The 16,031-nt window shown below is 40.7% G+C and overlaps 1 protein-coding gene across 2 annotated transcripts in view; it reads left to right on the top strand.

The window, feature by feature from the left end:
- Positions 1 to 16,031, top strand: part of MAPRE2 (microtubule associated protein RP/EB family member 2) — a 109,545-nt gene that overhangs the window by 27,278 nt on the left and 66,236 nt on the right. For both annotated transcript variants that reach the window (XM_061354879.1, XM_061354877.1), the window contains exon 2: positions 4,045 to 4,106. Coding sequence is in view for 1 of the 2 variants with exons in the window: in XM_061354877.1 (XP_061210861.1) it covers positions 4,045 to 4,106 (62 nt within the window). In the remaining variant the exon portion in view is untranslated. The remainder of the gene's footprint in view (positions 1 to 4,044; positions 4,107 to 16,031) is intronic.

Below are 16,031 nucleotides of genomic sequence, written 5' to 3'. Positions count from 1 at the left end.
GGAGATAGTGCTAAACCCAGCCGTTACTTGATTTCTTTGCTTTGAGTTTTGTCTTTCTGCCTTCCACATTCTGCTGCAGAGCTTAGTCCTGAATAGGTGCAGAGGACTTACCCTGGAACAGTGAGACAGCATAGGGTTGGGCTGTTAGTTAAGAGTAAGTTGAGAAATCTGCCAAACTCTGAAGCATCTGGGGGTTTTTGTTTTGGTTTTTGTGATTCATGCCCAGCTCATAAAAACAGCAGTTCTTTCCTTTGACGCTGGAAGCCTTAAAATTAACCTTTCAGTTCACCTTTTCAACAGGAAAGCATCATGTAAATAGTGATATACACTGTTTTCTGATTTATGCTGAGTTTGTCCATTTCTGTAATTTGTCAGACTGTTCTCCACTCAGTAAATACTTGGATAGCAGCCACAAGGGTTTTGCTTGAATTCTTTGAGTTGCTAAAAATAAGCAGGTTTTGAAGCTGTTGTCTGTAACCACTGAGGGTATTTGAGGAACTAATAGGTGACTATCAGCCTATATTGCAAATAATTTTAATGCAACATCATATTCTCAGTCCTCAGCAAACGGGAAGGGGGGCTGGTAGGAAAAAAGATCTCTTCAGTGTGGAGGAAATCATCCTGAGACAGAAGGTAGCTCTGTGCCCACATGGGAAATACAGTTCCTGGAGACAAAGCTTTGAAAATGCATCATCAAATGTACTAAAGACATTTGATTTTAAACCATGTTAATAACATTCTATCGTAACTTTTCCCCCTTGGTCATTCAAACTAACACCTATAGGTACTACTTTTCATAGTATGACTGTATGTAGTGCTTCTAGATGCTGTTGTACCTTGTTTTCTGCAGATCACTTCTGCTATACTGTCCTTTTTACACTTAGCTGCTTTACTTCCAGCTTGTTTTCTCACATCCCTTTTGCCCAATCCTTGTTTTGTTTGTGGGAGTGTTTTCTTTTATTGGCTAGTATTCATTCAAAATTGAATTAATATTTTTATAGCATCTCAAGGGATATTGTCACAGAAGCTCCTCTGTGTCAGTTTGTGTGAATGGATTCAACAGGTAATTAAGTTTATGGATGTAGCAACAGCTACCAGAAAATAAGTTCATGGGGAGGGAAAGTATGCTCAGAGAAGGGAGTAGGTGAAAACCTCCTGAGGCCAGTGAAGAGCACTAGTCCTGTTCAATCCACTGAACATCCCAAGAACCCATAAACTGAACAGCAAGAGTCTGCCAAACCTGTCCAAGCCCTCCACCAGCACAACATCAACAGCAAGTTCTGTAACTCAACTGCACCTGGGAAAGTGGCAAACAGGCTACAGGGCTGTATATACACTATAAAACAAGGAACCCCCTGAGGGACTTTCTGATTGCCTACCTGAAGGCCAGTGGTCACCAGTCCAACCCCCTGGCTGGCTTGGCCTCCTGACAATCACTGGAGCAGGATAACAGGAGAGGTTGTGGGACTGGGAGAACTGGATACACCCTGTGAATACTCATTGGCTATTAATAAAACCTGCTCAATTCTGTTAATAGCTTAACCAAAACATTCTAATAAACATTGGGTTGATTCCCCCAGTGCAATTCCACCATCAGGGAAACAGATACTATAATACAGGGAAACTGCAGCTATGCCTAACTTTAAAACATTACTCAAATCACAGTTTCTGTCCTGAAAAAAATGTATAACCCCATTTTCTTATCTGTTTAATTAGTTGGGATTTTCTGGGATTCCTCTTCCAACTTTCTTAAAGACACATGGGGTTTTTTTCCTGTGTTGTGAGGTCTTTTCTATTTTCCTGATTCTCTAGATCTTCATCCTCTTGTTTTTTACCCCTTGACTTTTTTGCTACGTTTTCCAGTATGGAGCAAGTCATTTACTTAGGTGTCTTGGTAGGTGACTCTTGAGGAGATGGGAAACTATTTTACAGTCAGCGCAGCTTCCTTGTATTGGGCAGTTTTGAGGAACTGAATTGTGCTTGCTGGTTTATGTAGAGCAGTTGTGTGATGCCAGCTGAGAGCTGTGTATGGCCTGAAATGTAGTGGGAGGAAACATGGCATCCTTTTCTTTTGATTGTTTTCACTGCACACCTTTATCCCTCCACCCTTCCGAAGAAGACTCCAGCTCCCCATTGTTACCTTCTTCACACCCACTGACTAGGACCTCTACTGCATTCCTTTGTCCACCTAAATTAAATTCCACCCTAATGAGCCCATGTTTCCTACCACTCCCTTGCCTGGGTGCTGCTCCGGCATCCCAAGCCAGAAGTACAGGTCGAGGTGTTGGCATGGTTTACGGAGCAGGTGGAGACCTGGCAGCCCTGCTGCACACAACAGCAAGTGCCAATTATCTCATCTGGCCATAATCATTGCACTGTAGCTCAGGTAAGTACCTGTATGCAGGCACAAAGTCAGGAGCTGTTGCTGAGGTGTTTGGTCAAACCTCATTGGTTTGACCTGTACAAGTATAATCATCAGTTTCCAAGCTTTAGGAGCCGCTGCTATGGAGACCTCTTTTATTTTTCCTGTAAGACTATATGAATGAAGTTCAGTATGGCTGCTTCTCATCAGAAGTTGTTGACCAGAACTTCTAATCATAATCTTAAGAGCATCCCAACCTTACAGGTTACTGGACTAGTGCTGTTATTTCCCAGCATAGTTCAGGGGGGTCTAGTTGAGCAAAAGCCAACATAATGTGATGGATTTGCTATTCCTTTGCCAGTGGATGCCTGAGGTTTGTCGGCTGTGCTGGGATCACTTTCCACATTAAACAAATGGAGGAAGGATAAAAAAAAAAAGTAAAGGAAAGCTTAAGAGGCTTGGAGAGATTCAAAGAAATGGAACAATAACATGTTTAATAGCTAATTCCCATTCTGGTTTGGCTTTAAGGTAGCTTCAGCCTTCCAGTCTGCTAGCAGCCTTCCTAAGTTCTCTGCCAGGATGAGTCACAGGTCCTGGAGCTGGAATCCAGTCCTTTAGACAAGCCATCTTTAAAGGTCTGTTTACCTTTCCCAGGTGATAATGAATTAGACTAAGAATTGCTTGATGTTTCCCTCCTCTTAAAGCAGGGCTTTTGATGAATATAAATTCACCTGTGAGAGCTCCTCACATCCCTCAGTCCTGATACAATCTGAGTACCCCTGGGATCCCGTTTGGTGTAGTTTCATGCTGTTGTATGGATAGATGCCTTTGGAATACCCCTCCCTGCTGGGCTGTCTCAACTAGTTGGCTAGGAATGCAAAACAAGCAATAACCAGAGCCCTGGTCTGACTGTAAACCATTATTTACCTGGTAGGAATGAGATTTTCTGCTGACTGAGAAGGTGAATTAAGAAACTTAGCTGTGTAACACTAGTATGTAATTCATGGCACAAATTGAAACCCATGTATGGTTGCTCTTGCTTGTTTCTGTAGCCTGTCATATAGCACTTGAAAGAATGGATGCAAGGACAAATATAGCAACTGTAGGAGACTGCATCTAGGAACACAGAAGGGAATGGACCTTAACTTGGCTGCTACAAGTGGGCAGCATCATGACTTTGTTGCTAAGTGAGGCACTTCAAAGGATTGCCAGTGTGTTTTCTGTTGTATTGGCAAAGACACAGGCTTTCCTGGATATCAGCTCATGTGTTTCTCAATGGTAGATTTTTTTTTCCTCTGAAAAGCTGTTCAGGCAAGTACTGCAAGGCCCCATTTGCATGACATGATGGTCATAACTGATTGCCTGTGCTCAGAAGAAGCCTGGTCAGATGGAGAAACAGCAATGTGCCTGGCAATTATGAATAAACTCTGAATGTAGCACTGCATAAGGGAGCTCATAGATTTGCCACTATATCAGAGGGACATCTGATTGTTGTGCAGCCTTACACACTGAACCATTGTGAACACAGCTGAATTAGGGTATTGTAACATAGGACTTCTCTTGCTTTATTTTTAGCATACAGCTATTGCATCACTGCCCAGCCGATATGGACAAAGACCATTCAGTGAGTCTTTTCTTCCTGTTTGCTTGTTGAGCTAAAGGTTTTCATGTTTTCTTTCCAGTACCAAATTGCTGCAAGGAACAGTTCAAGCCGGCAACCAGGGAAAGTGTTTGGATGCTCAAAGTAAGTATGCACATGTGTTTCTATGTGTTTGTCACAGTGCTAGTGACTGAGAAAGTACCCAAGAATTTGTGTTTGATATCTGGAAGGCAGTAGCTAGATACATTTGGTATCAATAAGAAGCGATGTTCCTTTGCAATATCCTTGACTGCATAATTAACATTAAAGTCATCAGGAATTATTCATGAAACAAATCATGAAAGCTGAACTAGGTGCAACAGCCTTTTTGCAAATAATTTGGAGTTTTGACTGGAATAAGAAGAAAATGCTGGCAGAAAGGAATGAAGAAAACAAAAAAAGCCAAACAGGTAGAAGGCACACTGAAGATGGATGATGAATCCAACTTCCATTTTGGAGCTTTGAGAAATACTGTTCTTGATGTTTTGTTAAATGTTAGCTCTTCTGCACATTATTAGTGCTGCCTTCATAAAGTTAACAGGTGAAAAAGCAAACTGCATGAAATGCCACTGTGGAGAATTGGTAATTAAAGCCAGAGAGAATTTGTAAAGTGCTGCCCCTTTTCGAATCCCTAATCCTCAACTCTGGGCGTTTAAATCGCATCCCACCAGAGCTGGATGTTAAATTACCCTGCCTCCAGCTTGGTATGTGTGAAATCCTCACAGGGAGTGAGTCACCTGCGGGGCGTGGGGAGATCAGTGCTACCAGGAGAGGGGAGGCCCACAAGGTGGCAATGTTTAGAAGGCCTTCGCAAGGATGAGCTGGAACAGCCTTGTGCTTCCTGCGGTTGCTATCCCTTGCTGCCCTTGGATCATTGCTGCTGCATCAGCGCTGTTACGAACAAGAACTCTTCACTGTTGCCAAAATGGAGCATAAGCTTCCCAGTAAAAACCTCCTGTTTGAACATATTCACTATGGACAGTGCTTGTCGTTACTGTGCTGGGTACTGTATGTGCCTCTTGCCTTGGCAAGGAGCGTGCTGCAGCATCAGTGGTTTGCAATACAGCATGGGGTGCTTTTATCCATAGCTAGTGCTGAAAACTACGTGTAGTGCTTAAAATATGTGCAGCACTGAAATGACGCTAGGGCTGTGTGATGAAGAACTTCTGTTTTTAAACATGCCATGGCATTTCTGCTAATGCTTGAAAATCTGTTGGAGTGTCTAAATGCTAACTTTGGATGCAGGAGCATCTGGGTTTGCTGCATTATTTTTTAGTTAAAACTAAAAAGGGTTGTCTGTGCTATTTTAAAGACTTGTTTCACAGTGAAACTCAGGGGTTTGCTCCAAGTTATTTAATGCCCTTGGGGAAAAAAAGGGGGAGAGAGGAGGAAACCCACCTAAATATGTTTGCAGAAAGATTTCTCTAGGCATGTGATAGGCATGAGAAATTATTCAGGATAGGTTCCATGGGGAATACAAGAATTGCGTGTGTTCACTGGCACAGAGGTAAGAAGAGACTGACACTGGGAGAGGGAGAGATAAGTGAGGAGCCAGAGTTCAGACTCATCAGGTTGCAAGAGATGACTTTCTTTCACAGCAATTAGAAGACAGGCAGGGCTCAAGTGTACCTGGAGATTCTCAGAACAACAGTCTATAATTTAGAGCTGAAAGAGGCTTGTATGCCTCAAGGATGAAGCAACAGCTGTAGACTACAGGAGGCATCTAAGTGCAAGAACTAGGAAAATATAAGGTCCTCCCTCTGTGGACACACTCTTTCCTATGAAGGTGTTGCAGATGGAAGTGCAGCGGGACAGTGCCCTGTTCTGAGCCACTGTGGGTTTCAGCTACCGCTTTCTACTCTTGCACAGGCTAGTTGTCACTGCTTGAAGTCAAGCTTTGCCACTGTGGTTATACTGGCATTGTCATAAGTACTTTGAAACAACAGGAAATATAAAGAAAACCGTGGGCACTGAGATAGTGCACAGCCACAAAATGGACATTTATAAAGCAGACTGCATCCTACCTGTCTAATAGAAACTTATCTGACATGTGCAGATTTCCTGCAACGAGCAACCCTCTCTGTGAGGCAACAGCTTTCCAATGTATTCCCTGGGGATTGCTGCTTACTGTGTAGCTTTTCCTCTCCAAATTCCTTAGTCCTCATGGCCTATTATATGTCAAAATAAAGATCTAGTTATCAGCCTTCTAATACCAGAGGTTCATTATATTGCTGGAGAATTAGCTAAGCTATTACAATTGCAAAAGTCAGATCCGTGTAGCATGCTATTATATACTAGTCTTCACTTGGGAAACCTTCCAGTTGGTTTCAATGTCTTGAGCCTGTCAAATGGGTGTATTTTTTCATGGAGTTGTCATATGGAAAACAGCATGAGGAAAGGATGTTGAAGCATCCAAGGAATCTTGGAGTTCTCACATCAGGTGCCCTCATGTGTAAGATGCAGATAAAGGGGGTTTTGGCAGTTACAATTCATTGTTTGATGTATTGCCACTAAAATAATTGCAATACACCCTAACATTAGAAAGCAAGTCTGCTTTCTAGTGGGACATTAGCTCAGGAATCACTTGTTACACTTCAATAACTTTGAGATAGGGGAAGAGAAAAAAACGTATATTAAAAATGTGCATATACTTGTATAGACACGTGTATATAAAGTATGCTTGTGTGATGAATGACTAATTAATGAAGTGCTCTGGGGATACTGAATAAAAAAGCCTATAATAAGTTTTCCTCTTCCCTGTACAAAAACAAATGTTCTCTGGTCATTCATGATAAAGATGCATATAGTTACTTAAACCAGGCAGACTGAAGTGTTTCCTCTCACTTCTTTTTCCCTACCCCACCAGCACTGGCGCAGGATAAAATACTCCCTCTAGATAAGTGCACTTTGTTTCCTATTCAGTTCCCCAATGTTTATTTCTCCAGACTGGTCCCCATAATGTCCATCAAAGACCACCTGGCATCTTAGGGGTGCTTTGTACCTTTTGTATCCAAAAGACTGGAGGAACATGAAATAAGTGAACTTCTGGGCTGAGTGGAGTGCTTCAAAAACATTTTTATTCGGTGGAATCATTACAAGGTCCTCCAAAATGTAGTGGAGGACATCTGTTTAGGAGTCAGTCCTTCACAGGACACAGCTGCTTTATAGCTGGTTTTGATCCAGCATGAGATCTAAATCCTGAACCTAAGAGAGCAAAGTTAACCAAAGTGGAATGTTTGTTTATGGCTGCGCATTCACCAGCCCTGTTCCCTTCTTAACTTATGAACTGAGTAGCTTGGACAGCCTTTTATGGTGCTTTCTGAAAATATTCAGACCTTTGGGGTGATATTTATTTTTCCAGTGCCCAATACCAAAAGTTATCCCACAGGAGCTCAGCAAAGCAGTCGATTCACCAGGAGCATAACTTTGCTTTTCAAAAAGATAACGTGTGGTTTTGTTTAGTTAATAATGAGATATTTTCCAACACAGAAGCTGTCAACAGCGCTGACATACATTCACAGTTACAAGAACACATAGCCCCATGGTTGGGGTTTTTATTAAACAGAAACCTCATTTTCTGCTACAATGAGGAAAAGACACTGTTTTCATGCCACTAATACCTTTTGTGCTCTAAATGTTAGAAGCCCTTTTTTCATACACAAGATGAGTGTTCAGAGGTTACAAAATGGTGTTACTTTATGCCATGACTGTTGAAGCCATGACAATATGCAATAACATAAAAATAGAATGATACCCTTGTTTCTAGTTGTCTTTTGTTGCCTTCTGCGTTTTGCTTATCAATGGTGCTTCATTTAAATGTCAGAGAATGTTTATTAAAGGATGATTCAATTAATGATTTGAGTTTTGCTCCAGCAGCCAAAACCAACATTTTTTTTCTTAAGGACCTTAAAAATATTAAACCTCACCAGATATGTCAAGTATTTGTAGTACATCCAGATGCTATAAAAATAACTGTGCCATTTTTGAAAGCAGTTTCTAGATTTTATACATACAGTCTTGTAAAAGTGAACAGGACCTACCCTGATTCTGTGTATTCATCCTGAGTTTGTTGTCAGGTTGGATGTGATAGGAAAACGGAGGGCTTTTTTTTTCCTGCTAGTCTGTCTTGCTTGTCTGTCTGTAATAATGACTGAGTGCGATTGCTTGCTTATCACTTTAATGTCCAGAAGGTGCTAACAGCAAAGTGGTAAGTAGCCCTAGGTTTCATCTAGGGAAGAAAAGGCAGAGGCAGGAGAGATGAAGAAAGGAAGGCAGGTGGAGGAGTGTCAAAAGAAGATGTGAAGAGAAGGTTGAGCTGGCACATTGATGACCCCCAAGTGCTGCTGAAGCATATGAAAAAGACCTTAGTTGAAATCAACATGCTGTTGCAGATAAGGTGGGAGATGTGGAGCTCTGAGTTCCATGGTTGTGTTCTCATTGGCACTTTCTCAACAAGTACACATGCCCGTGTCCTGTGGTGTGATAGGCACTGTATAGCTTACCTGGCCTCCTCTACAATTCTGCTGCTAAAATCTTTACCTGTGTGGTTGCGATACGGAGCTGTGGTGCTCAATGTCTCCAGCAGCAGAGTGAAATCCAGGGGGGTGGACTGGTTCCCAAAAGCCCACTGTGCCTGCTAAGAGCCCAAGAGTAAATAAGGGCTTGAAAGAGCTCATTCAAATATTGCACTTTATTTTAAGGAGAGGAGTTTGGCTGGGGTTTTTAAGGCTTTTCTTCTGGGTTTATTGATTTGGGGTTTTTATCCTTAACCCAAATATCAACATTTTCCAATATTTCTTTGCAATCACTGGGGCTGGAAACTTTAGTTTCCATTAGCTGACTGCTGGGATTCTTGTATAATTAAGTTGCTGCATGATCTTCAGCTTTCAGAAAATCCTACGTACTGAGTCACAGTGAAGTGTGATTTGCTGGCAACGCACAGCACGCTACTGAGGTCACGTGGCAGCAACGCATGCTTGATTTTATAAGTTGTTGTTACAGTAGAAATGTTGCCTATAATAATGGCTTCTTCAGGCTTCTTAGAGACTTGTTTAGCCTTAGGGAGATTGTGGGAAGGCCACTGTTGTGTGTACCGCTGTTGCATTACAATACGTGGTGGTAATATTAGAGGTTTTTGGTGTCTTGGGACCTAGTAATTTGTTGTCCTTGATACCTTTCCCCTGTTGTTAATTCAGGGCTTGTACTCAAGCCCAAATGTTGTAATCATGTATGCAGTCTTGCATATTTGTTCCTATGTGAGCCTGGAGCAGGCACAGAAACTGGTATGTGGTGGGAGGCACTTACATGATGGCAGCTGGCTTGAGCCTTAAAAGCCTCAGCTGGAAATCTTCAACCAAAATGTGGATAGCTGCAGGCCCAGTTAGCAAATCTTCTCTGAGTGATTAGATAGGCCAGGTACATGTCGTGGCTACCATTTGGTGTGCAGGGTGACAGTTTTACTTTTCTGTGACTACCTGCTCCTCATAGAAGGAAACTGGCAGTGCCTCCACATTTAGGCTTATGCAGTGGCTTCCATGAGAGCTTCATCCTCTTACAAGAGGCCTGGATTTGGCTCACCACTAATGACCTGAGCAGGCTGCATGGGATAAACACCTCCTGAACAACACTATAGGATACACCCTTACATTATATTATAAGTTTTAAAAAGAATAGTTAGTTCTTGTCTTGTGTCTGTATAAAAGAACCATATTGACAGTGCTCATGTGTTTTCAGACTTGGTCTGATTTTATAGCTGGGATTTTTTTTGTCTAATATAAGAGGCTTCATGTAATCACTCTTTTACAGCTTATGTTTGACAAGTGGGTCATTGCTTAATGGAAGCAAGTAAATCCAGCTGTTTATCTTTTCAGTAAGATCATGCACTTTGCTTGCTCTTGTCTGCTAAGAATGGAGATGTGTACATTTTTAATGCCCCCCCCCCCCCATTTTAGAGCAGGGGTGTGAGCTTTGTATTACATTTTTGTAATGTAATAAATTTAAGTGAAGTCATGCTAGTACTTCAGCTGCTATCACAATTTGATCCACAAATTTATGGAAGCAGTTGTGGTATTATTCATTTAATTACTAGGTGTGATTTTTAAAAGGTTGGTAATTTCACTTTATAAGGAAAACTTACTGTTGTACAGTGCTTGCAAGTTTTCTTGCTTCCTCATTTCTCCTTCCCACGTTGCTGTTGTATTGCTGTTAGCAGATGAGCTCTCCACTGAGGCAGACCAACTGTAGCTTTCTCCCAGCTAGCCTTGCCACTTAATGCCTAGGCAAGGACATTTTCTGGCTCATTTGAAATTTCAGGATTTCAGAAAGTGCTTGTAAGCTTTCTGTAGGTGCTAGTATTTAAACAAAGCACTTGCAGCACTAGATCAATAAATAGTTCAAAGTGTTCATGGAAGCTTGGTCTGATATGATAAATTCCAAAGGTCCTCTTAGGGAATGCCTGTCAGTGAGAAGCTTCTTGACACAGTCTGCAAATATTTCTTTTATTCAGAGCACTAATATAAGTATAACATGGTTGAAGCTATCTGAAAATCATTTTTCCTTTTTATCTGAAGGCTGTTTTATTAATACTTAGGATAAATATGAAGATTATAATGAACATTGATTTTTTAAAAGTCTATTTCCCATCAATAATTGAGGAAACCAAACCCTTAAGATTAGTAAGAGTACTGTGTAAAGTAGCAATTAAATTGTTCTTAAGAGCAGTTTCTTGCTCCCAAACACTCTAGCATTTGTAAATAGCAAATATTAATTACAAGTGTGTTACAGGTCTAAACAATTAACAGCAAGTTAAAAAGCGCATGTGTAAGAAATTATCAGAAAGTACTTCACGTGCTTCAGAGAGGGCTTCACATGCTTGCATTTGGCCTGTAAGGAGTCTGAAATAACTAAGAACAAGTCTATTTGAATGGTAAGACAAATCTGTGTTAAAAATTTGAGTAATACATATATTTGTTCTAGCCCAAAGAGGAAGCGCTCCTCGATTTCTCTGTGTGCTAGTGATCACAACCAAATACTTGCAACCCAGTTCTGCAGAGGTGCCTGAGGGATTCCTGCTCTTTGGTATGGTAATGGTGGCCATCAGTGTGTCACACGAGGTGTGCGAATGCTAGGTGTTAGTCAGCCCTTAAATACAGGTGTCCCTTTTTGGGGATGGCTGCGTGTGAATGTGCATGCACTTTAGCAGGCAAGTACTTGTACTACCACCTGCTAGTATGCTCTTCTCAGCCTGGATCAAATGAGGTGCAACTAGCTAATGACAGTATGTTAGACGGACAATGGGTATGCTGGGGACCTTGACGGAAGGAAGGAAGCTGATCTGACCCAGGTTCTCTGCAGGTGGCTGACGAAGGAAAGTGGAAATGGCCCCAACCTACAAAGGATTATGTCTGACAAAGGAAGGGTGGGACAGAATGGGAGAAAAAACAATGGGGAAACCTCAGGTGTGCAAGCAATTTTGAGATAAAAGGGAGGAGGTGCTCATGTAGCTGTAGCAATGGAAAAAAGGGGTGGGATTTTCTTGGCTAGAAAGCTGGAAATACTGCATATATCAGAAAGCTAAACCATGGAAGACAAGATGGGGACCCACCAGAGTGGTACTGAGGATGAAGCTTGCACAGACTGGTGACAGTGTTTCTAGGAAGCTGGTTGTAACAGCAGGGCTTGTTTCTATGCTTGTAAAATGAGTAAATAACCCACATAAAAAGCAGTTACCAAGAGAAGGGGCAGGCAGCATAAAGACAAAAAAGCACAGTACTTTCTGTGTAACTTCTTGGCATTCCCCAGTTTGATGGGCATGTGTGACATGTTTGCTTTATAAGAGAATGATTTGTAGCACGCCATAGAAACCTGAAGAAAAGATGTAGCATTTTGCATCAAGGCACCAGATTCTTGGGCCAGGTTTGTGATCATGGAAACAGAATGACTTTGCATTTGATCCTGGTCAGGCACGAATGTACTCTGTATTTCTTCCACATTAGCTAGACTATGGAATAATGTTTATGTTGGCTTTTCACTGGGTTTGGTAGGACAGACACTTAAAGGTTTTCTGGGGCAAAGTATCCCCTTCAAATTTGGGCTTGTCATGGTCCAGCCCTTTCTGTTGGCTGGTTGAAGCATCAAACTTAATCGACCATCTGCTGGAACCACTACTGTCTCATGTCAGCTTCCTCTTTTCCTTTTTAACAGTGGAAAGCATCTTGGACAAGTTGGGAAATGTTGACAAATGTTCCTTGTGATGGATTATAAACCCTGTGCAAGCTCCATGTCTGCAGTATCAGTAATGCTGATATCAGAAAAGGTGCAACACTGCATGCTGATCTTAGTCAATAATCATTCCAAAGCATTTAAACTTATTGTCCTTGTTTTAAATGCAGGTATCAGATAGTCATGTGGAACATTAAATTGCTTGGATAACATGTACAAATAAAATGGCTATCAGTGTCACAACACTTGTTGTGCAAGAGAAACAGAGATCCTAAGTGTTGTTATTAACTATTTTTGAATTCTTAGTATATAATATCAATATCAAGTCAAGTTTTCAGCAGAGTAATGTAGCAAGTTAGATTGGTAGTTATCATCTACTAATAAAGATAACCCTTTAGTGTAAGATACAGCTATATCAGATTTTCATGTTGGAAACTTCTGCCCTTGGCAAAGGGTACTGCAAAGCTTCTACTTTGTCCTTCCCCATGCCCCACTGTTGCCTTTATGAAATAGATCATTAGACTGAAATGCCTTCAAAAGATAGCATTTTGCTGATATTTTTAGTATAAAAGTAAGATGGAACATCAGAGAGGTAGATTGTCTAATTTATTCTGTCAGCTTTCTGTACTTTTTTCCAGACACCCTTTTTAGCTCAGGAAAGCCAAAGATTCCTCAGCAGCTGAAAGTATATAAAGAAATGCTAGACTTTTCACACACACACTTCAAAACCCTTCCCAATTTTACCATTTATAACTTGTTTCTTTGGCTTTGTTTAGGATATGTATGTCTGAAGCTCTGACTTTTTTCGACAGTAGCAGTTGAAAATCCCAAATCTCTCTTCTACAACACTAATCTTGCTTTCATTTAATTAGTCTATGGCTTTTCATAGTTTTCATATCTAAACTCTGATAAAATAAGCCTAGAAAGCTAGTTAACACCTCAATGAAAATGAAAGTGGTGATAGTAAATCTAGAGCAGCTCCAGCCAAATAATTACAGGTAAACATATGTGAGTGAGCAATGAGTCAGCCTCCTGCCCCAATTCCTTTCAACTGGCATTAAAAGCAGAGTGAGACAGAGTGACTCCAAGCATTTATTGATCACAGCCTCCATTTACAGGTTTTCAAATGAAAGCAGCTCCCCAAGGTGTGCCTGAAACTCTGCAATTGCCACATGGATATCAATGAACACAAATGTGACGGACACTCAAGAATTCCAAGTTTTGGTTTGGTCTGGAGTTAATGGAAGTAAAAATGTCTCCTCTTTAGAACCATCCTTTACCAAGTGTTTCCTGCTCTCACTGAAGATTTTGTTAAGTAGGAAGTGCTGGATTAAAAAGGTTTGGGTATTCAGTGTGAACTTCTTAGGTTTTAAGTACGGAATCCTTTGATGTACTGAGGAGTGCTTCTTTCTAAATTCTAGGAATTTGGGTGAGGGGTTTTTTATTTTAAAGCTGCTGGATTTAACTAAACCCTGAAAGGGCTGTATTTAATGAATGTCCATTAAACCTCTGTATTAATTTTAATCTAACAAATAATATTTAAAGTGCATAACTGGTCTTAAAAGACCTCTTCTATTCAAGGCTTCTGAAGTCCTGTTTCTGTGAACAAAAAGACCCTGGTTTTATAGATAGTGTTTGAATCTTGAAATAATCCTCTGATTTCTATTTGATTTCTACAGTAACTATAAAAGGTAACTGCTGCCTTTTTAAAGAAAAGTGCCCACAGGCTTTGGCTGCTCAAGACCTCTTCCCTGTAGTGAGGAATTCACAATGGTCAGATTGGATCTGTAGCTTACTAGGCTAAATTTTCAAGAGTGCTTAGTGGACAAAGACCCTGAGTCTTGTTTTACTCTTCCTCACAGGCACAGAGCAACTCTTAAGATATTAAATGTGACCTTTGAAATATAAATATGTCCATATATTTAAAAATAGACTTGAATTACCTCATAGGGATGTGGTCTGCGCACATTGTGTAATTGGGACAGCCCCCTCTTTCTTTCTCTTTATCTGCCTCTCTCCAGGGAAGGCAAATAATCAAGATTTTGCTTAAAGTGGCAACACCATAATCCCCAAGGGTGGGAAGCTCATTCTTTGTCTGCAGGATGTCTGGAGTGATAAGTAGCTGTTTTATTAAAACTCATGCGGCGCTTCTTTGTCCTGACAAAATTATCATTTGCTGTTTGGTATGGTGTGTTTAAATGCAAGGCACCCTGAAATTTAAGGCATAAAATGAAGCAATGGGATGGAGGTGAGAGAAGTTACTTTGTGCTGTGTAAGCAAAAAAAAACCTCTATAAAGTTGTAACTTTGAATTTTCACTTGAAGTGGTTTTATGCCACAGTGGGACCTTTCCTTTGGTCTGACTGGTGCAGTTGACAGTATGTCAGTCAAATGGGAAATATGAGTTCTTTTGCATAACACAGGCCAGCTTGAAACTTCTCATATACCACATCGTATCTGATATGTGTTCACTGAGTGAGTAACACTGCTGCTAATTCCTTTATGAATGTTTCTTTGTAATATGTTATCGCAAGTTAGAGCTGTGTACTAATTTAGGCTGGCACAAGCCAGTGCTCTCTAATAGACATGCAGTAGCAAATACCTCATTTGTACTTCCCATAGATAACATGCAAATCTGGATCTCCTAAGTCTTTTATTCTTAATTTGCTAAATGAAACTTTCATTCATGGTGTATACTACCAAAAATTAGGCTGACTCTGATGCAGTCTGAGTATGCTCATGATTATATCCGTCTTGACGTAGCTACTTATGCTAGGAATAACGTATGTCTGTACCTTAATGAATTGGGGCTTCCTCAAACAAACAAGATGTGCCCAAGATTTAACATAGTAATTTCTTGTAGCTCTTCCCAAACTCTTTTTCTGATTTGCTCATATTCAAATCTACTGTTAGCCAAGTCCTTCCGGAAAAGCCTGTTTCTGCATGGGTTTCTGGTAAATATACTCTTGTGTGCTAGAAATAACTTTGCTTTTGCTCTACAGGGTGTAAATTTGTTGCTTTGCAGAATTCTGTAAATCTTCACCCTGATAAAGGAAGACTATGAGAGTAGTTAAAGTAGAAAAGCAGACTACATTGATCAGGACTGCTGCTTTACAAAAGCTGTTGCTACCTTCTAGTTGTTTGCATGCCTGAAATCCAATTTTCTTGTTCTCTTTCCCAGAGGAAAAACTGCAGTTGTGACAGGAGTGTTCATGAAGCTCCTCTGAAAAGCAAAGCATCTGGGTCAAAATTATCCAAGCAGTGGGGAATTTCTGCAATCATTAATTGTATTTATACTTTAGCTATGTCACATACAAACCTCCCTAAAACTTTGGGTTTTTTTTTAAACTTCTGACAAATGTATCTCTACTGCAGCCATCACCTCTGTTTTCAGAAGCTGTGCATTGGTCAACCCTTATCAGTGTTAAAATTCTCATAATTTATTTCTACACTAACTGCCTCATAAAATTCTGGCTTAAGCATGCCTGAGGTTTTTTAACACTGCATTTTGAGATTTTAGGGGATTTCAATCTTAGTTGTTATAAACTGTACTGCATGGCCTTTTTACTGCAGTAAGTGAAGCCTGGAGCAGCAAGTAAGGAGAAAAGAACTGGAAATGGAATCTCTGAGGAGGAAGGAGCAACCAGATTTTGAAGAATGATGTTCAGGCCTGTTGCAGTGTTCATTAATGTTCACTCCATCCAGTTACCACAGCAGAAATAGAACTGGAACGCATGTTCTGGGGTAGGATGGTACCTTTTTCATCAGCAGCATGCCTGGGACTTGCTGTATGCTCCAGGGAAAGTGTGGG

This window comes from Neopsephotus bourkii, unplaced genomic scaffold (assembly GCF_033783945.1).
Source record: "Neopsephotus bourkii isolate Nb327-2 ecotype Australia unplaced genomic scaffold, CSIRO-AGI_Nbou_v1 NB_753, whole genome shotgun sequence".
NCBI classification, from domain to species: Eukaryota; Metazoa; Chordata; class Aves; order Psittaciformes; family Psittacidae; genus Neopsephotus; species Neopsephotus bourkii.
The sequence above is the reverse complement of the archived record's forward strand: the minus strand, read 5'-3'. Positions and strand labels throughout refer to the sequence as shown.